At 45.1% G+C, this 22331-nt stretch overlaps 1 protein-coding gene across 7 annotated transcripts in view; it reads right to left on the bottom strand.

Moving 5' to 3' along the window:
• CRIM1 (cysteine rich transmembrane BMP regulator 1) overlaps positions 1-22331 on the bottom strand; it is a 191746-nt gene that overhangs the window by 14899 nt on the left and 154516 nt on the right. For 5 of the 7 annotated variants that reach the window (XM_045447166.1, XM_045447164.1, XM_045447160.1 and 2 more), the window contains 2 exons: positions 20851-21066; positions 16371-16592 (listed from right to left, as the gene is read on the bottom strand). In XM_045447166.1, the coding sequence (XP_045303122.1) occupies positions 16371-16592; positions 20851-21066 (438 nt within the window). The remainder of the gene's footprint in view (positions 1-16370; positions 16593-20850; positions 21067-22331) is intronic. The other 2 variants (XM_045447165.1, XM_045447163.1) reach the window with 1 other exon arrangement.

A 22331-nucleotide genomic window follows, 5' to 3' on the forward strand; every position in this document is an offset into this window, starting at 1 on the left:
CGTCACTGAAGAAAATACAGATTTAAGCACATTGGGTGGCTATTAAACGTACTACAGGAAAAAAAAAAAAAACACCCAAATTCAGATACAAATAGGTAGGGATGCATTCAGAGGTTTTATGTGGGAAGAGATAAAGTCCAGCTGAATACATTTATAGAGCCATTCACGAAACTCCTAATTTCAGTTAATCCTGCTGTAAGTGACGCAGGGGAGGGGTCAGGAAGGATGGCGGTGCGTCCTGGGGAACCCACAGCTCTCCTGTGCAGGCATCCGTGCTGACAGAACCACTTTCCTCATTCTTTGGCGATACTGCGGGGGGGGGGGGGGGGGCTTCCCTGTCATCAACAAAGGCATTCCTGCTTTCAAACCCACCTCATTTCATTTCAATCCATTTTTTCCCAGCAAAACTATGGTTTTTGATAATCATGTATTTTTAAGAGTTATTTTACGTGTAAGAATTTACAGCTGTTCTTCTCTTTCCTCCAGTCTCCCCTGCCATCCTCATTTCCTTCCTCCCCCAACTTTTTCCTAGAAAGTCCCTTTCTCTTGGGACTCATCGCCTCCTCCTGGTTCACCTGAACTCATTTACAAGTGGGCACATTTCAAAGCCAGTCTGTCTCCTGAGAGCTCAAGAACGGTGGCTCAGAGTGAGGTCCCAGTGACCAGCAGAGACAGGGCAGGTCAATGGGGACACGGGGGGGGGGGCAGCACTTCCTTGTCACTGGACAGGCCAATAACTGGGTGACTCCTACTAAGCTGGGGAGATCTTATGCTCAGATTCTAAAGGTGCCTCCACTTACCACTGGTCACCGATAACTGAAAAACTATAAAGGAATCTGGTAGGAAAGCAGTGATGTCAGGGGCTCAGGGTTCTTCCTGGAAGACATCTGGGAAGCTCCAACAGAGGCCCCGACACAGAGGATGGAACCCAGAATGCCCGAGGGAGCGATGAGAAATGTGTAGGCAACAGCAGCCATATTCCTTGAGCAACTCCCAAGGCAGCTTCTAGCTGCTCTCTGTGTAGACCCAGCACAATGCTTCCTGTCGGGCTTCTCTGGAGGAGGCTCACGCAACCGGTGTCCACATTCTCTTCTTGCCTAGACTAGGACGTGTTGTATGTCCATAGCTAGATCTCAGGCCATGGCAGAGGTTTACAAGAAAGCACAGGAAGGAGTCTGTGTCAGGTGCCAGAATGCACAATCTCCGTTTCTCAACATGTGTTCACAGCTTCTCTCACTATTTCTGCCTAAGGCTCAACAAGGGATGCAGAGGAATCACGGGAAACTTAGTTGTAAACAGAAATGTTTTCTCACTCTCTAATAAAATGCATTTCATTGTATTTGTGAACGTTCCATACAAAGTTTTCTGGTGTGCTGACTGTTAAGCTTAAAACCTTGTCTGGAGGCTTTCAAACCAAACCCACAGCAGAAGTTCGTGCTAGTCTGGAATCCTTAGGGGAGGCGACTTTATTAAGACATCTCAAATGCACATGTCAAATGGCTGAGTGGAATCATTTAATGAACCTGATTCGAGTTATATTCTGACCTCCAGCCAACTTTTCATTGAGGACATTAGATTTGCCATCAAATCTAGAGTCTATTATGCAGAGAACTCTTTATGAAAGGAAGCATCTCTTCATGAAGCAATACTGCTGATTCTATTTTACACAGACCTTGTAACAGCTCATCGGATGGACCAGTATCACTGCATAAAATGTGAATAATGAGTTATTGTGCTAGGAGCTTCGGAAAGAGAAGGTCAAGCTCCTTGCCCACCTCATCTAGCACATTCTCTGTGCTTTACCTCCTAAAGGCATCTTTGCCAGTTCCTCTCAGAGAAAAGGAGGGAATGAACTCAGGAAGGACTTGGTAAAAAAGAGATTCGAATCAAAGCCAAGCACAGGTTTGTTATTTTCTCAAGATCTAAGCAAAGGCACTTTTTAAGATATTTAATTAATTAATGCTACAAAGCTAAAATGGTCTGTTAAAAAATTACATTGAGGATGCCTGGGTGGCTTAGTTGGTTAAGCATCTGACTTTGGCTCAGGTCATGATCTCGTGGTTCGTGAGTTCGATCCCTGCATTGGGCTCTGTGCTGACAGCTCGGAGGGCACTTTCTGTCCCCCTTTCTGCCCTCCCTGGCTCATGCTATCTCTCTCTCTCTCTCTCTCTCTCTCTCAAAAAATAAACATCTAAAAAATAATAAAATAAAAATTACATTGACGTTAAAAAACATTACATAGTAAACATTATAAAGACTCACTGATTCTACACACTTTTCTCATGTGTGGGAACGAAGGCATGACCACGATGACCCTGACCCGGAGGACAGTAGAGAAGTAGTCGGACAGGCCTGGGGATGGGACTCCTCCCCACAGCACTGCAGCTGCTGCCTCCATGAATTTAACACGGAGCTGCACACCATGGAGGGCGAAGCGACCACCTGCCGGGGAACCGGGGAAGGCATCGCTCGGGACTTGCGGTTCGTGTTTTACTTGGAGGGAACAGCAGAAGGTGAAGAAGGTGAAGGAAGGGCACTGCGAGTGGCGGATGGCGTGTCCCAACAGTGAGAGTGTCAGGCTGCACAGAGTGTGCGTGTGCGTGTGTATTGGGGGGGCAGGGTGGAGAGTGTGCATGGGTGCCCGCACCGTGGCCGGAGATGAAGGTGGGCTCACACGGTAAGGGGTCTCGAGTAACAAGAGACCCACTGAGATTCCTTCCCGGAGAGGAGAGGAGGGGAGGGGCCGTACCAGCTGTGCTGGGAGGACGACTCTGGAAAAGGGCCGTACGGAGGGCTGGATGGGGAACGGAAGAGGAGGACACTGCTCACAGAAATGTGACGTGGGCCAGGTTAAGGCGGCACGGATGGACGCGGACAGACAGGCGAGGCTAGACTGGAGGTTTCTGAGAAACTGTCAAGATTTGGATGCTGGGGAGGAGGAGGGATGAAGGGCTGCCCAGCCTGCAAGGGGGGGAGGGGGCACGGAGAGGTAACTGCAGTAGGGGAATCATTTCCCTGCTGTAAGAAACAAACAGCTGGGGAGTTGGTCAGGGACCCGGTCAGGCCTCATCAGATCGCCCAGATACTCCAGGGGGCCAGTCAAGGCTGCAGGGATCGCTCCTCAAACGCTTAAGCCTCTCTGCGTGATCATGACCATGAAGCTGCTGCCAGGACAGAGCCAATCTGGGGCGCAACAAGGTAAAAGAGGACAAATTTCGGTCACTGGGAGCTTCAGGTAGGAAAACACCCTCTGCAGCGTGTGGGGTAACAGGCAAAACAGGCAGTACCCTTCATAGGACTTTACAGAGTTTATACCCCTTTGAGCCAATAATTCTTCCAAGTAATCCATCCCAAGGAAATAAGCAGAAAAGGCCTAAAGTAAGTGTTTTCTGGTGGATGTTCATCACAGTATTATTTATAACAGCAAGAAGTCAGGGGAAAAACCTGTGTCTGATGATAAGAGAATGTTTAAATGATTCATGATGCAATCGTGAGAGACAATACCGTGCAGCTATCAAAATGCACCATTTGGGTTTAAGCTCAATCTGTAAGGAGGAAAATTAAAAACTGTCTAGAAAGAAATGAAAATGTTAATAGTAATTGGTACAATCGGGTGAATTTTTTTCTTCACTTTTTTTTTTTTTTTACAATGAACATCAGTTACTTTTGATAAAGAGGCAGCAATATATGAAATGGAAATCTCAAACACACAGACACATAAGCATGCGTTATGCACGTGACCCCCTCCCCAAGACACACCCGAGAATACTGAGGGGGAAGAGCTGAATCTGAGCCTGGTTCTAAAGAACCTGGCCACGCGGTATGGTGCTTCCTGGATGCTACTGGCCCACTCTGGAGAATTTCAGCAGACTGTAAGAAAACCAAGCCATGGAGGAAATGCCAAAGATCAAATCCTGAGCTACAATATCAGGCAGGACAATGAAGGAGATCATTGTCCAAAAGAAAATTTATAAAACGGTATGAGAGCAGCTACTCTGAACGCCTTGGAGGTGATGGGTTGAACCAAGAACTCTGACTACATATTGGGTGAAACTGAAGTTCTTTGATTTTGTAACAACAATGTATCTTTTCCTAAATTCAATGAAGATTTAGAACTCAAAGTAGCAGTGTGATGACAGGGCAGGCAGTGAAATGCATCACACCTTCTGGCTCAGAGAAGGGTTCAGATGGGTCCAGCGTCTCGGGGCTTCAGAGGTCACAGCAAAGTGGTTCCCTTCAGGGAGGGGGCTGACTGCCATGGACTGAATTTTCAGGTATTTTCACCATTTTCCCTCTATTCCACTTAAGCTCTCCTCGTCACAGATTACCTCAGAAGTATCTCGTTTTTGAGGTCATTTTCAACTAAGTTAATTCCAATTTGAGATTACGAAGCTATTTTACTAAGTCTACAGGGCACCTGGGTGGTTCAGTCGGTTAAGCGTCAGATTTTGGCTCAGGTCATGATCTCCCGGTTCCTGAGTTTGAGCCCCACGTCCGGCTCTGTGCTGACAGCTTGGAGCCTGGAGCCTGCTTCGGATTCTGTGTCTCCCTCTCTCTGCCCCTCCCCCACTCATGCTCTTTCTCTCTCTCAGAAATAAATAAACGTTAAAATAATTTTAAAAGTAAGCTATCTTGGTAGGTTTAAAAAACTGGGGGTGCCATGTTCATGGCAGCATTATTTACAATAGCTAAGACATGGAAACAACCCATTCATTGATGGATGAATGGACAAAGAAGTTGTGTTTTATACACACATACACACACACAATGGAATATTATGCAGCCATAAAAAGTGAAAAAATCCTTCCACTTGTGACAACATGGATGGACCCTGAAGGTCTTATGCTAAGTGAAATAGACAAACACTACATGAACTCACTGAACTGTGAAATCTAAACTAACAAATGAAACACAAATTCACAGAAGAAGAGATCAGACTTGTGGTTACCAGAGGTGGGGGGTGGGGGCAGGGGGAAGTGGAGAAAGTGGTCAAAAGATACAAACTTCCTGTTGTAAGATGAATATGTGCCAGGGTTGTGACGGACGACACGACGACTACAGCTAACTAGACTGCTGTGTGGGAGACAGCAAAGTTGTTAAGAAATAAATTCTAAGAGTTCTCATCATGAGGAGAAAAAAATTTTTTTAACAGCATCCATGAGATGTTAACTAAATCTGTAGTGGTAATCATTTCGCAAGATACGTAACTCAAGCCATCATGCTGTATGCCTTAAACTTACACAGTGATCTACGCCAATTCTTTCTCAATAAAACTGGGAAAAAACCTGGGGGGGGGTGGTGGGTAGGATGGAGAGATAGATGCCAGTCGACTGGTAGCTGGTAGCCCCACCTCAAAGAAGGAGTCTCTCCTTGGGGGTGGCAGAGAGTTAAAAGGGGCCCAGTGCCTCAAAAAAGACCCTGAAAGGGACTTGGCCGCAGGACTGAGGGACCTCAAAGTCTGCTCAGAAGTCCAAGAGATCTAAGAACCGAGCGACCAGCACTCTCAGAGCTGACCTTCTTAAAGACTGAAGGTCAGAAGAGGCAGATGGCAGAGATAAGAGAAACACCGGATGGTTCTGAAAGAAGGATCTAGAAGCCAAATACCGAAGGACCCAAGAGCACCTGCCGAGCATCCATGGTGCTGAAGGGCTTCACGCCATCTGGGCTCGCGGAAACCCCGAGAGGTAGGGCAGTCTAGTCTACTCTTGGGGAAACGCAGATTTAGAGGGCGGAAGGGACCTGATGTAACCAAACCAGTAAGTGGTGGAGCCCACATACACCCTGACTCCATCCGACTGCAAGGCTCGAGTTCTTTACAACGAGGTCTACTTAATGGCTGGATCCTTTCCTTCTATTCCAGGAACACACAGAACCTTCTTCATGTGGTCTCCAATGTGCCCGGTCCTCTCTGGAAAGAAGACAATGCCTTCAGGGAAAGGCCATGCTGGTTCCAACGTGCTGCCTCGGGGTAAGCCACGGTTAGCTGTGCGTGCATCTTGCCAGGAGTGGCAAGCTTGAGGACAGGCACTTCAAGCCACGATTAGAGACCCATTTCAGAGACAGGAACGGGGAGACACTTCCCCTCCACTGCTTGCAAGGAGTGGGTTTCTATGGTATCTCCACATCTGACCAGTTTGAACCACAAAATCGATACATTTCGTCTGTTTCTTCAAACACATTTTAAAACGAAGTCACCTTTAAGACTACTGAATTTTCGGGTGAAATAAATGAAGGATTCTTGGTTTAGGAGGGCCCTGATTAATCGTTTCCAGGGTGGCTGCTATGTGGCCCAGATTAATCAACTAGAGTTTGGTTAATGAGGCTTTATACAAATATTTCTGCTTTTGACTACATGTCACCTGAAAGGCAAAGATCTAAACAGAGGCCTGAGAGCATGGAGTCATTTGTGCTGGCTGACGGATTCTGGAGCCTCCTGTTTCTTACAGGCCCTTTCTTTTCTGGGTTACTGGTTGTAACACCTCCTTCCACGGCACATCTGGGTGAATCTGAGAACGGTCAGAGAGTTTTAGAAACGAGTTGGTTTACAGGAAGACGTGGTGGCCGTTCTATGTAATTTGAGGTTCTAACTCATAAAGTCGCCATAGTCTTTTAGGGGAAAGAGCACAGTCTAGTTGGAAGTACACACAAAAGCATTTTAAGCACTTTGGCTGAAGAAGGATGTAGAAATGGAGACATGGGAACGTTCAACTAAAAGTGGTCTACACAGTTTATATTTGGCTATTGAGTGGGCCATGCCATTTGACTGTTCTATTTATCACTCCCACTGGTTTGTTTACACTGACAATGACATGATTTTTATTCTTTGATATCCAATAATAGTAATCCATTTGCTGAATGCCTACTATGTATGGGCCACTGTGCTGATTTATATGAGCCAGTTCCATTTTGATCTCCACAGCCCAAGGGGACAGGATATTACCCCCATTTCTCAGAGAAGTGAGGCAAGGGGAAGTTACATGACTTGCCCAAGACACATGGCAAGGAGGTGGCAAGGCCAGGACGGGAACATTGTAGGTGCAGCTGCATAGTCCCCACACCTTCTGCCCACCATGTACCCAGTAGGATAACCTCAGGGAGGGCTACCTCCTTGTGTCAGACACATGAACGTGGTTATTACTTACTACCTAGCAAATGGGCACTTTTCCTACCCCTTACATTTGTTGGGGCTTAAGGTTTTTGTCTCCAAAGGTAATTTACCTTTTAACTGACTGCCTCACGTATCTGGCACAGTCCTACGAAGGAACAGAGATAACGAAGTGGTTACTGAGGACCCATGGCCTTTCTCAGGCACATCTCTATTTAACATCTCTCTCGGAAGAAGAGGATTAGAGGAGAACGTTCCAAGAAAAACATGAGATATGACACTAATATAATCAGGTTATTTTTAGGACAAACACATCAGGAGTTATATATCCAAACAAATGTGCTCCTCTTCTAAGCAGTCACTGCAGAGGGCTATAAACGTATCCCAGCAATACTGCCCTTGCCTCACACAGCTCTGGAATTTTCCTTTGGCAGAGACGTCCACAGCCAAGTTTTGACCCATGCAATGAAGACAGTTACTATTTTATGGCCACTCCTTGGTTTAGAGCAGCTCTGGTATTTTGTTTCCTCGGCTCTGGCCTCTCTCATCCGTGAGACCAGGCTTGGAAGGACTTTGGGCCTCCTTCAGAAACAAAGTCTCTACTGTAGGAAGGAGACCTGGTGCTGGAGTCCTCACCAACGCCGTGTCAGGCACCCGGAGAACTCGTGTACGGCGGCTCCTTCTGTGGGGTCGTGTGACTCAGCGCACAGACACGGGTCTTGTCTCTTTTGGATTCAAATATAAGTAACATTATATTGCATCACGGACGACTACGATAAACGAATGCCATGTCTTTCCGTGGGGGCAGTTTGGAGAACTCCGCATTTTTGTTTTTCTTTCCAGTTTCCCTGATTCTGGTTCCTACAAAAGGGGAGGAAGAAGCAGCAAAGGCCTTGAAATGTTAACTCCTTTCAAGCTGACTTCTCCCACTGTTTAAACTTCGCCATCTCACTTCTTTTAAAGATAAGAAGTCTTAACAGGCTGTTAAAGTTGGGACTTTGCTTTTGCTCTCGAGCTATCTTCCCATTACACCATAAAGCTAATTAACAGGTGGGGAAACCCCAGAATGCACAGCTGTGTTGTTTGCTTCCCCTATAAAGGTCCATTCAGTGTTTCAGAAGCCCCCGATATGGGAGCTCAGGCCTTGCTCTGCCTCTGACCCTGACCATGATGAGGGATATACACTGGCCTCTGAAAAGGAAGCATCTCCTGGTTGTTTCCCCCACTTGCCTCTGGATGGATCTGAAAAGTAAGATGCCCTTGAAACTACGCTCTACTTGACTCTTCAACTGCTGCCAGGAGACAACTTTCCTGTGTAGACACTCGAGGTTCTAAATGCGGGTGTGGCAGTCATGAAGGCAGAGTGTCAGTGTGGGAGTCACTTCCTGGGAGGAAAGCAGGTGGCTTTACCAAAGGCATCAGCTCTCTCCAATCTCCAGGGTACTGTTTAGAGTCCTGAAAAGTAATTTGCTCTGGGATCCCAGGCCAAGAAACTAAATGCAGTTCTGACTCTCGGATTAAGTCCTACTGCAAAGTAATCCCTGGCAGTAGAGGAGAGGGGTGCTTTGTCCTTTTGCCACACTGCTGTGCACAGCACGGTGCTGAACGCTGGCATGCTGGAGACGCAGCGGTGCACAAGGCAGATGAGGTCTCCACCCTTGACGAGAGGCTCCTGGATCTGGTGGATCTCATCAGCTTCCCAGGTTCCCAGGTCCAGACCCACAGGCCAACTGCAGGCCATGCTAACAATGTTATACTTCTATCTGGTATCCTAAGTTTGCCGCCCAGGGACTTACAGAGAGCGTTAGTGTGATCATTTCGGCAGGTGTGAGAAGCCACGGGGCACCCTACAGGGAACAGGGGATTCAGACAAGGGAGTGGAAGAGGCGGTCAAGAACCACCAGGGACACAGCTGACCTGAGGAAGTGCCCGGGAAGTACTTTCAAACATTTTAGCTTATAAATTTAACACGGCACTGCAGCGACCTTTCTCTAACTGCCGTAGAGGAATAGAACGCTACTACTATATTTTATCTTCTTTTAGCCGGTAAAATACCCAAATCCCCGGCTTGTGATATCCCCTTCGTTTCCATATCCCAAAGGTGGGCACATGCTGGGCATGAACTCTCCCTTTGGAGAAGAGATCGATTGTGTGTGCCTCCTGTTTGAGAAACCAGCTTTACTTTTGTTTACGTAAAGAGGAAACAAACAAACTACAACGCTGAAGGAATCTGAGCAAATAATTCACAGGTCACTAAGCGACTCACGGAGGCTGGTGGGCACAGATGAGGGCGGAGTTTGAACGTGCTGGCCCGCTGGGCCTTACCTGACTGGAAAAAGAATGGAAAAGCAGAATGCAACTGATGTCTTGCTAAAATCAGATGCAGGTGGTCTAGATAATTTCAGAGAGGCAGAGATCTAATACATTGTAATCCTATCAGCACATGATTAAATGTTTTTGGATAAAAAATGCAAAAAATATTTATTGATTTGACTCAAAACCTAAGTACCTTATAACGTTTGGCTTCTAGTAAATAAAACATCTGCTCTTAACTCATTTTTGTAAAAAAAACAAAGACCAAAAAACCAAAACAAACAGAAACCAAAACCAGAGACAAATATTGCCATGTAGGCGAACACCTACCTCTCTGTATGTCTTAAAATACTTTGAAAGCAGACCTGACAACCATTTTAAGACCCTTCTTGGAAGTCCATTTGTGTTTTATTTTATTCTGTTTCTTGGGGTGGGAGTCTAGGTGCATTTATAAAACCCAAAGGGGCCTTTCAGGTTTCTTCAACATACTAGAGAAAACAGGAAATAAAGTTACTGGAAAAATTATAAACTTTCCTGAGTTCCACGAACAGAAACCTCCCCAAACTGGTAAACATGAGGACTTGTGGCTGATTCCCACAGCATGCAGAGGACAGAATTTTTCAGTAATGGGACTTAATCCATGCATTAAGTGCCTGCTATGGGTCGATTAAGCACTTCATGGATGGAAGTTCAAGGAAATATTCCATTTTCAACTTGAACTGAGGTCCCATCTCTTACAAGGCCTACAATCCTTCATGGAGACTATAAACAGAAACCATTTTGAAAACACATAATGTAGTCTAAAAGGCAGAAACAATGAAAGATGAAGATAAGGAAAACATAATACTTGCTTTATGACCTAAGGGAAGCTTTCCATGTAAAAGAGTACAGAATTCTCTTACGCAAACCTTGAGGAGGAAGCCACTGGACTTCCCAGAGCGGGTCCTGCCGTCACAGCCTAATGTCCAAACACCCCGCCAGCAGCCTCCAGAGGGTCTGCTGAGTGACTTCAGGTCTGAATACATTTCCTTATCAGAAATAACCTTCCATATCGGGGGAAAGGGGGGGGGGGTCTTTCCCCCAACCACTTGAGAGTCCAAAATCAGGGTTGGTCTCCTGGACAGAAACAAGAGGCGAAGACACCAGTGCCAGGCTCCTTTCTGTGCAACAGACCTCTTGAAAATAAGACTGTGCTGGTGCCCAGATAAGGACAATGCCACTCGGAGGTTTACCCAGCTGGAACCACTGGAATTTCTGTTTACACAGCTAAGGCCTAGGACACTGAGGTGCAAAGAGAAAGCTGCATATGGCATGAGCAGGATGAGGTGCTTCCCAGGGTGCAGGGTAGACCAACTGAAACCAGTCACTCTTTACTTCTGCTGTGGCAACTTGAGACCCCTTCCAAAGTCAGTACAGCACGTGACAACCAGAACGTCTGCAGCCGTTCACCCTCTAAACAGCATGCAGAAAAGCATCCGGCTCCCCTTCCCTTCTGTTTAATCACATCGGCACCTTCTGGGACCACCTGGGTTGCCATGTTGGGACCTCAGGAGCCCAGGGCTCTGAAGGATGTGCGGGAAGCAGACGGGGCTCTTCCTGACGGTGATATGCCCTGATGACAAATGCCATGGGCTCTGTTTCTGGACTCGCGGTGGATCGTGCACCGCAAGTTCACGGACTCCTCAAATGGGCCTGGCCTCTCAAAGTAAACAAAAACCAAAAGAGCTGCATTTTCTCTCCCCTGGCGCCATCCGGAAGCATGAAAGGGACTGGGAAGCTCTGAGGTGTGTGGGTGGCACACTGCCCCAAACAGCTGTGCTACGGGGCCTTAGAAAGCATGCTGTCTCTCCACACAGACCACAAATGGTGATGAGGCAGTGGTGGGCAATTAAGGTAAGAGTGCAGGACGAGGTACACCACCTCTTGCAGAAAGGCAGGTGCCATCTTTCAAGGGAGCGATCAGAATCGATTTGGCATGTGGCCCAGATCAGCTGCACTCTGTTAGAAGAGCTGTAACTGTACTGACCCAAGTGAGCGCTCACGCCGTGTCGCCTTAAGTACCCTCACCGGTGTGTGTGTGTGTGTGTGTGTGTGTGTGTGTGTGTGTGTGTGTATGTCTTAGAGATGAGGAATTAAGTATTTGCTATGTTTGATTCCTGGGCAGAGTTAAATACACAACGATCAACAGATGTTCCAAAGAGATACTATTGATATTTGTAATCTCTAAGGAGAGATAGCTAAACAAGTTAACATTATCATAAACAGAAAACTAAACAAAAATGAATGCTGTATAATAGACTGACTTGATAGAAACTATAGATAGCGCCTCTACTAAGGAGAAATATTATTCATCATCTTCTAATTGAAGATCACAATAGAGAGGAAATAGAATGATAACCATCGCAACCAGTGGAGTGTGCCAAGCCACCTTGATTCCACATAAAAGCTCTACCTCAAATATTTATATATAATAAATATAAAAATAGCTCATCTCTAATCAGTCTGCAGGAAAATCATTTTCACAGACTCTTAACGATACGGGATACTTAGCAACACTTAAAAGATACTAGACTTAAAGATATATAATCGGGGTATCTTAACTTTGTTCCCATCACACGTACACATTTTATAACTTGTATGTACACTTTCATAACATACAAATACACAATCTCATACCTCTCGTATATAAATACACACACAAATACACGCAAGCGACTAACCTTTGACAAAAACTGCTCAAGTGAAAAAGATGCACGGACTCACAGATTTCCAGCCAGCAAACAGGACTTTAAATATCTGACCTCAAATATTTTCTAAAGTAACACATGGTTACAAAGAAATAAATACATAGCTGCCAAATCCTAAGTTTCGAAACGATATTGTATGCACTAAGTAATAACAGGACTGGGCCAACACAGGGGCTGCCTACCCGAGAATGGTCCCGTTCATACTGGCTCGATCGAGGGGCACACCTGTGCATCTGAATGTCCAAAGTCAAGAGCAGGCGTGATGCTGCAACAATATAGGCTTGGAGACCCCACAAGCTGAATTAAGAAAAATCTTCATGATGAATGTAGCGCTCTTTATAGTATTTGCCCGGGAATGACTAAACCCCTGCACGTGGTTGAGGGTCCACTGGAATGCTGACGGTGCCCCGCACAGAACCTGTCTGGCCCTCAGCAAAAGCATCACCAACACGAACATCAGAGCAGAGCGAGGGGGATGCGGTCAGGGCATCACCCTCAGGGCAGGCATCTCCACAGGCACTGACTGTCATGGAGGAGGGATGGACTAAAGACCTCACTGGAATCCGTTTTGTTCTAGGAAGGGTCTGGAATGGCATGTAGGATACAGTCAGTGATAAGGCCACGTGTGTGTGGTGAAGTGTGTCACAGTGAGGGCATCTGCTGTTTATGAGAAACCACATATCAAATCTGCGATCACACATTACAATTCCCACCACACCTTTTATCTTCACCTGATTTATGCGCTCAGCTCATCTTTTGATTCTTGCTCCCCCCATCCTGTAAGCCATCGTAACAGTCAAAAAGCCTCTGAAAATAAAATCTAAATTCGTGTGTATTTGCGTAGGAAACTGGAATATAAAAAAATTAGGGAATCAGAAAATATTTCACTAAAATGATTGGGTAATTACTACTTAGTTTCTTTCTAGTATGAGGATGAATTCCCAAATGATGGGTATTATCAGTAATGAGACAAAGCTGTTCACTTCTCAAAATTAATCATCAATCCTATTAATTATGTCTGTATTACACATTCTATTAAATTAGCACACATAATATGAGGCCTTCACACACCAAAAGAGAAGCATTATCATTGCACATTAGTGACTTGATAATTTAGCTGAAAAGAACACAAATATTCATAATTATGCTACTTTCCGCAGGATCACCACTTTTCAATTCTCTTACGGTAAAAGAAAAGGATGCTTTGCAAGGTGAAGGAAGCATGCTTTTGGTTAGCGGTTTTATCACTACAAAAAAAGGTCAGATTAAAAGCAGGTTTGAGGTTATTGGAAATCTGTATTTGAGAGATCTAATTAGTTCACTCAGGGACCCACGGCCATGGTGAGGTCTGCACTGCAGGCTGGGTGGGGTGAGGCACACGTGGCCCCGGGAACAGATTATCTACGTTAAGAAGAGCTGGTTTCAAACCGAAAGAGAGCCCAAAGCAGGAGACTGTGCAAGCACTGGTCCTCTGTGCCTCCTGGACAAATAATGTGGTGCTTTAGGACATGCAAAATGATGGCCTGTCTTTTTCTTTGCTAGTGATCTCTGGATGGTGATGACAGCTTTGTCACTGAGGCACAGCCGGTAACTGCCTGCAGGGTGCTAGTGCTGCCGGGCTTGGAGCCCTTACAAGGGACCAGGCTGACGGGAAGCTGGTAAGAGAACAAGCCTGAAGAGGCCAAGGGAGCTAACTGGAGAGTCAGATAGGGAATCTCCATATCATAGTCAGGGACTGAACTTGACTTTGTATGCTTGGACGTAAGGGGGAGAAAGGATGAAGGCTAATCCAATAAGGCTACTTGCAAAATATGTATGATGTATACAGAAGGGGCTCAGTGACTATTTTAATAATAGAACAACATGTATGAAGCATTAAGATGAATGAATAAAAGTATACAGTATTACCCATCAAATCTTCAGTCTCCCCAATATGTTCTCCTGAAGATAAGCCTTAGATTTATATATAATACAATTACGCCTGCCACTGAAACACAATTTCACTTTATTATTATGAGCTTGTACGAACAAAAATGTAGTGAAAGTGCTTGCAAACTAACTTAAAATCAAAGTAAAAAATGTGGACCAAAGTGGCATTTAACTGTCCACACTAAAGAAGAATGTACAGTTTAAATCATGCAAGAATTGGAAGAGGAAATATGAAGGCCAAAGAAACAACCAAACAAACCAAACAAATCAAAAACAAAAGCAAACCCCAAAGCCCCACAAGTAACAAAAAAACAAAAAACAAAAAACAAAACCAAGAAAGACACAGACTACTCTTGCTTCTAGGTTTCTTTCCATGAGTTTAAATTTGTCACATTGGCTTTGAAAGAGAAGTGATTTCCTATTTATTATATGCAAACAAATGTACTAGTTCAGTAATTTACTAATTACAAATTTACCGGTTAAGCAGCAAAACACAAGAACTTTTTTTATCTGAACAAAATAATCTGAGAAGTTTCAACACACAAGAGACTCACTGTCAGATCTTTCCTCTGAAGGTAACATGGAATTCTCAGCCTCCTGGGCCCTGGTTTCTTTTCTAGGTATGATCCAAGTGCCCCTGGTGGATTCATAAAACCCCTGTACTGGAGTTTTGATATTTAAATATGGTAGTGGCAGTTGTAGTGGTTGTACATTTCTCCTTTCTGCTAATCCCCTAGCCTGAAATGGTGGCCTAGTTACGCCTTTTATTTATATCTCACCAAAGGCAGTGCCATTTTTTTGGTCTAAATTCCGGTCAGCTCTTTGAAAAAACAAGCAGCACCAAGTTGGATGTATGACTTGACACATTGTTTTTGGCTCCACTTGGGAGCTAGGAAGCTTATGGGTATTACAGAAGAACCCAACGTGTTGGTCACTAAAAGGTAGGGCAACCGTAGGTCCTGATCTGCTTCAGATACTCCTGGTCTAGAGCTGTTGTCCCATCATAATTAACAGCCCCTGTTTCTCTCTCAAAAGCATCATGGTTTGAAGAATAAATTACATAAGTGGTCACTCCATTAAAAAAAGGGAATCCAGCTTTCAAACATACATTTTAATACTCTATGGCCATTATACTGAGAAAAATCTAGCTGTAAAATTCCTGAGGGAAGAAATTGTGTTTTTAGAATCTCTGCATCTCTTATATACCAACACACAAAATAAGACTCAGAGGAAGTGGCCTCCTGTCTTGTGGCCAGAGGTCACACAGTCAAGGAGGGAGCTGTGGCTTGAGTTGTGGCCAACAGGTACCTGAGTGCCATTCATCGGTTCTCCTTTGGAAACTGCTACAAAGCGCTGTGGCCAGAAGATCTCCTATTCCTCAAGTATCATCCCAAATATACAGAATTACTTGTATCTAGAAAGCATGCAAGAATCTCCAACAGTAAATGCACAATACATGCAATTAATACGGCTTGCCTAATTTTTCACCTGCTACTCTGATTACATGTTCATTACTGGCTTGAGAGGCGTACATTGTCTTTCACTTGACTTCATGAGCTCTACTCAATACAAAAGCAATGAAAGAGAGTGAGAGCCTTGGGAGTGGGGACTGTGCTTTTATTAGAGTTGCCAGCTGTCTGAGCCTTGCCTTCTGGACTCCAGAACAGCATCTGGCTTATATCCATAGGACCGATTTCAGTATAGACGTCAGGGGCAAACATACATATGTCTCCTGCTGAAAAGCTGTATCCCCATGGGTCATAAGGAGAGGATTCTGTCAGTTTCTCAGGCCTCACTTTGTGTCCCGAAGGCCCTCAACATGGACAACTGCTTGGTTTAAATGGAATCAACTAAGTGTCAGCAGACAAAGAAATACTGGGGACACTAAATCAGTATTTGGTATTCAGTTGATCTCAAGGCAGCAGCAAGCTCTATGTGCTAAGTGTACCTTAATATGGGACATGGTGTTTGTCTGTGAACAGAAAGACCGCTGTAAATAACAGGGTGGAGAAAGGGAGCTGAATATTGAAAATCCTGGAACAGCAAAGGAGCCCAATAGAACATGACAGTGCTATAACATCATGGCATTCTGAGACAGCATTTCTTTATTCTTAATATGTTTTACCTTGCGAACACGTCTTCCCCATCACCCTCCTGAAACTAGCGCTTTGGCTCTGTGTGACATGTCAGAAACATTAACTGATCTAGGCAAATGGCTGTCAATGTAGATTTAGTGGCCAATGGTAGAAACCCAAGATTTTTTTTCGTGGTCTTACCTATGCAGTAGGGACAACACTGGCCTTTCCTCAAAACAGGTCTTTCACAGGATACTGAAGGGCAAGACTCAGAGTAACAGCTAATTACGCTATCCATGCATACACAGCTGGTACAAACGTCAGGCTTCCAGGACTCAGCTGCCAGGAATATATCCCCTTCATCATTTTTGCAGTAACTAGGCACGCTCTCATTATGGGATGAGGAAGGCTGAAGAGGTTCATCTGGAAAAACGAACATAAGGTCAGCAGAGAAAAGGAGATGCTATAGGCCACCTGTGCAACATAGCGAATTTCACCGTGTCTCATAAAAAGCACACTCAGTCACTGTGGTTCGGTGTGCCTCCTATAAAAGTGACTCAGGAATGAAATGGCAAGTCTGACTTGGGCAGGGTCTTGAATTTGGAACGCAAGACAATAAGGACCACAAAAGACCTGTTACCAAGATTCTGTTAGTTGTCTGTACAACATCCTCTCTACTCTTCCTCTGTAGCTTACCCAAATCCTGGTTTTGGGGGGTGGGGTGGGTGGTGGAGGGTTTGGATCACAACAGGTGTAAGTCAAACAAGACGATCCTGCTCCCTGCTTTTCCAGTCTCCCCTGCAACTAAGGGTGGCCCTGTCACCTGGTTGTGACTAATGGGACTTAATGGCTAATGGAGGGATTTCTGGGAAAGCTTCCGCTTTCCTAATAAAGCGCAGATGTGGTGCAACTCTCACGTTCCTCCCGCCTGGAATATGAGTGTGTTGTCTGTAGCTGTAATATCCTTATCGTACCTGTAGGAGACGGACCTCTACGTATCTAAGACAATGATCAATGCCGATAAACACCTGCCTCCGCACTTCTTGTAATGTATGTAAAAGAAACTTCTGTCTAAAAAATGTAGCTGGGTTTCTCCTCTTACGTGCAGCTATGTGCAGTCTTAACCAATCGATATCCAAACAGACTTTCACTGCACCTTCAAAACACCCATTTGTAACATCCCAATGTTCAGGCATTCACATTAATGGCTAAGAGATAATGGGAAATCTAAATTACTCAATAAGGAGGCACCCACATCATCTGCAAGTCATCTGTGCCTTTGTTAAAGACTTTGACCAGAGGGTTCTCAGGTCAAACTTGAAACAGAAAAGAATGTTACCAGAAAACCCAGTTATCTCTTTGGGTCTTGGCATCCATTGAAATCACAAGAAAAGCTGTAACCTCAAGCAGAAACCTGACTGGGGTAGAACAAAGAAAAACAGGATAGTGAGGTTCCTAGTTCAGAAATGTGACAATGCTGCTAAGAGAAAGCACTTGCAACCACCTTCACCAGTCAAGAGCTTGGAAAAAGCCATGATGTCCTACCCAGCAAACCTCTACATTTTCTCAGTGGCCACATGGTCAAAAGAACGATCATATCCTCCTCTTGGAATCAGTCTCACGAAGTCTGCTATTTTCAGTCACAAAACAGAACTAACTAAGATAAGCAGTTATCACAGTGATGTAGAAGCTCTAAATGTCACATTCTCCTACCATCCATCTCAAGAATACGTCCTACAGCCAACACATTCTCCTTCCATCCACCTCACGAATACGTCCTACAGTCAACAAGTTTGATTTGACAAGAGCCTCTCTGAGGAGCAAGGCAGTTGCTTTGTTTTGGGCAACAAAACAAAACAAAACAAAACAAAAAATGGAATGGGTGCCATGCCCTCTCCTGGAAGTGATGGAACCATATCTCCTACTGCCAGTCCCAAAGGTATTCCCAAGTGAAAAAGAGACATTGGTTCCACTGCTCCAAATGTGCTCTCGGTCCAACTTTAGGGCTGGTTCCATAGATGAATTCCATATGGGTTAAAAATGGGGGGTTTGAGGGGCGCCTGGGTGGCGCAGTCGGTTGGGCGTCCGACTTCAGCCAGGTCACGATCTCGCGGTCCGTGAGTTCGAGCCCCGCGTCGGGCTCTGGGCTGATGGCTCAGAGCCTGGAGCCTGTTTCCGATTCTGTGTCTCCCTCTCTCTCTGCCCCTCCCCCGTTCATGCTCTGTCTCTCTCTGTCCCAAAAATAAATAAACGTTAAAAAAAAAAAAAAAAAATAAAAAAATAAATAAATAAATAAAAAAAAAAAAAATGGGGGGTTTGGGATTCCCTTCTCAGTGACCTTTTCAGGGTTATCCATTTCCAGGGATAATTTTGCCCTGAGGGTCCTCTGGGTTATGACAGCTTAGCTCTTGCAAGCAGTATCCACCCTCATGTCTGAAAATTTAGAAGAGGACAGGGACAGCAGTGATGGAGCTAAGAAGTACCAAGTGAAATGAATACTCTAGAGTCTGGAGGCCTCTTGTTGAGGCCTAGAGAAGACCCTGGGGGACACTGGTAGCTGCTGTCAGTGCTGGAACAGGAGCCAGGGCGGAGATGCAGATTCTGGGGGCTCCTTCCCCCGGGCAGGAGACCCCTAACCAAACCCTAGCTGACCAGGTCATCTGGGAATCTTGCCCATGGTATCTTCCTTCTTTGGGCCTCTCTTCCTATTTTCCTCCCACTCCAGAGACCCCATCTTTATACTTCTGATTCCAAATACTGACTCCTAAACTTCGTTTTTACCAATTCCTTGGTTGGCGCTCATCCATTCCTTTTATTTCTATTCTACCTCCCTCTCTCTTCTGTGCTATGCTTCTTTCAAACTCTAAACAGTAAAGGATGAAAGAGAATTTAATAAACCTTTAAAAGGAAAGAAATGTTGTTCCATTCTCTTTCTTACTTTGGCGAAGAATCGCCACCTGCAAGGATGCTCAATCTTGGTGAACCCATTTCTGTTTCCAGACCTTGCTCTAAACCCAGGCTAGAGGAGGGGGAAAGTGGAAGGACAGAAGGCATAACAGGGCACCCTAGGGGAAACAATCATCAGGAGGGACACAACGCTTCTAATTGTACATATGTCTCCTTTCTGGACTACGTTAGGAGGCAAACATCCTAAGATTAGAGATGGTCTTTTTCCAGGTGTGAAATACACCCTTTATCAACACTACTGTTAAAATTCACTGTGAAGAAAATGATGTTTTGCATTTTAAGAGTCTTTAAAATTGCTGCAACATAACAATGAATGGAAAGTTCAGGAAGATCAATTATGGGTCAGGTGACTTATTTTAAAATAATAGCATTCCAGAAATGCTCTTATTCAAATATAAGAGGAATGTTTGGAATACTGATATATAAAGCAATAGATCCTAATGTTTAAGAGGTTGTATGTTAAGAAAAGACAAGCCACCCAGGTGTAAGTTAATAAATGCAAAGCCAGTGCACAGGGGTGTCTATTCCCCTTAGGAGCTGAACCGAAAAACATTATAAGAGTTTGAACGTGAATAAAATAGTGATTAAAAAACAAAAAAGTAATGAGGGGCGCCTGAGTGGCTCAGTCGGGTAAGCGTCCGACTTTGGCTCAAGTCATGGTCTCATGGTTTGTGAGTTCGAGTCCCACATCAGCCTCTGTGCTGGCAGCTCGGAGCCTGGAGCCTGCTTGGGATTCTGTGTCTCCCTCTCTCTCTGCCCCTCCCCCGCTTGTGCATGCGTGCTCTCTTTCTAAAATGAATAGACATTAAAAAAAAATGAAAAAAAAAAAGTAATGAAACACATGGGTTTATGTTTTACTGAGTAAAACTACTCTTAAGAATATACATTTAGAAGGCAAATGGTTATTGATTTAAATGGAAGAGACCAAAAGCTAAGCAACAACAAAATAAAAGTAGCTGTGCTGTCCACTTGGCGATGTTATATATACAAATTACCTTCTGGGAAAAAGGAATATACTCCGGTGTTAACTACGAGTGCTACTTTAGTCATAAAACCAGTAACTTACGTTTAAAATCTTGACAAAATTTCATCACGTTTGTATCTTTGAATCATGACCATGAATTTACAAGCAAAGGCAGGTTACCTGAGCAGTAAAAACACTACTCTCTGTGCACGTGCAGTGCTAGTCAAGTTAATACTTTTGGATCGTAATTTATTTGTCACTGCAGATTTGAGGGGGTGAACATGATGCATATTTTATCAATTCTCTGTTTAACATTCCACAAGTATCTCCACCACCCTTCCGTACAAAGAATTTTATTTACGTTATTTATCAATAACTGCTCTTCACATTTGTTAAGGACAAAGATGACTTTCCACATTAGCAAAATCAGCTGGAATAATTTGCTGCAGCAGGGCTGTCTCCCGAGTCTGAGATGTAGGGTTAAGAGACAAGAATGGCAGAAAGGAACAGTCTCTTTTCCCCCTCAAAGTCACCTCAAATGCAAGGCATATTAATTACATAAATATACGTGGCTGATAGAGGGGAATGAATTTAGGAAGCAGGCTGCCAGCTGCTCCGGCCTGGGTGATTGGCTCCCGGGCTTGGCATGCTGCCACGTGGGGCTCAGCCCGGCCTGCTGGCTCTGCGGAGTGACAGAGCCCAAGCCGCAGGCTTCCCCAGCGAGCACGTCCCAAGGCACGGCGCAGTTACCTGTGCACTGCGGGCAGCAGGAGTCCTGGGTGCGCGAGGGGTTCTGGCAGAGCAGCGGTGGGCACACCTCGGTCTCACACAGCACCCGCCCGCTGTGGCAGGTGCACTGCGTACAGGAGTCGATGTTCCAGGTTTCTCCTTCCACAAAGTACTCTCCTCCGGGGGCGTGGCAAATGGAGGGGGTGCTGAGCTCTGGCTTTTGCACCACAAAGTCATCTGGGAAATGACAAAAAAAAAATCAAGACACAAGAATTTACTCGACTGCGGTCTTGCCAACCCTTGGAGAAGCTGGTGTTATCTGCTCGAAGGGACAGAGAAATGGCGGTAGAGTATCTCACTCTGTTCTCAGCGAGACGACGGTGAAGAAATATTCCATGCACAGGAACAGAAGGGGACGGTGAAAGAGCTGGTTTCCAGAAGAGAGGTTCAAGTGGTTCCAGTGTGTCAACGGTAATGACAGAATTCAGTAAGGGAATTAAATTACCTCAAGAGGGACTCTTCCTGTCAAGAAGAGAACAGGGCCTCTTAAGGGATCTCTGAATGTATAGGAAGTGTCTAGAATAACAATCTCTCATTTACTGAAAGCTTACTGTGGCCCAATTTCCATGCTGTTTTATGTGTGTTGGTTCATTTATTCCTCCCACCAACCTTGTGAAGTAGGTACTGGGATCCTACGTTACATATGAGGAGCAGAGGACTCAAGGTATTCAGGGCAGACAGGGAATTTGCACCCCAACTATGTTTGTTTGGATCATGGATATGCCTCCAGATTAAACACAACTTCCAACCCGGTCTGTGCCCCATCCACTTCATTATCTCTATGATCCTGCGTACGTTTATGCTTGGAAATACATCCTGCTGTCGAGCAGGCCACACCCCTAGACCAGCTGGCAGCAAACGGAGCAGGAATGCTCTTTCAGAATCAACAGTCTGGAAACCCTCACCTGAGACTAAACATTTGCTTGGCAATGTCATCATCAAGAGAGGTAAATGCCCAGAAACTGATGATAACTATGATTTCTTGCCCCAGAAGAGAGGCGATTTTGGTGTCTTGGTGAGATGATAATGACAGAGAGGGAACTCAATGTTGAAAAGGTCTGCAGCGGTACTGGGAGTTGCCCTGAAGTTGTGCTGAGGGAGACGAGAAGTATGAGGACATTAACCAAACTTGTGTCATCCAAATACAACAAGGGTTTCAAGAAGGTGTTGACAGTGGTGAACCCTGCCGAGAAGCAGTCTGGAGACACCACGGCTAGCTCATGCTTGGAGCTCAGTGGAAACTGGGCCCCAGGACAGCTCCCCTGTCTGTGCAGAGATGCTCAGAGCTGGAATCTCTGAAGAGCTCCCATGCTGTTACTTTCAAAGTGATGGTCAGCGTGAGAGTCCACAACTCTGATGAGATACAGTGCTGTGGGCGGATTCCCAGCTAAGATGGTAACTACGAACACAGCTTTGTCTCAGGGGCACTAGGAAAGACTGGA

Source organism: Leopardus geoffroyi, chromosome A3, assembly GCF_018350155.1.
Source record: "Leopardus geoffroyi isolate Oge1 chromosome A3, O.geoffroyi_Oge1_pat1.0, whole genome shotgun sequence".
Taxonomy (NCBI): Eukaryota; Metazoa; Chordata; class Mammalia; order Carnivora; family Felidae; genus Leopardus; species Leopardus geoffroyi.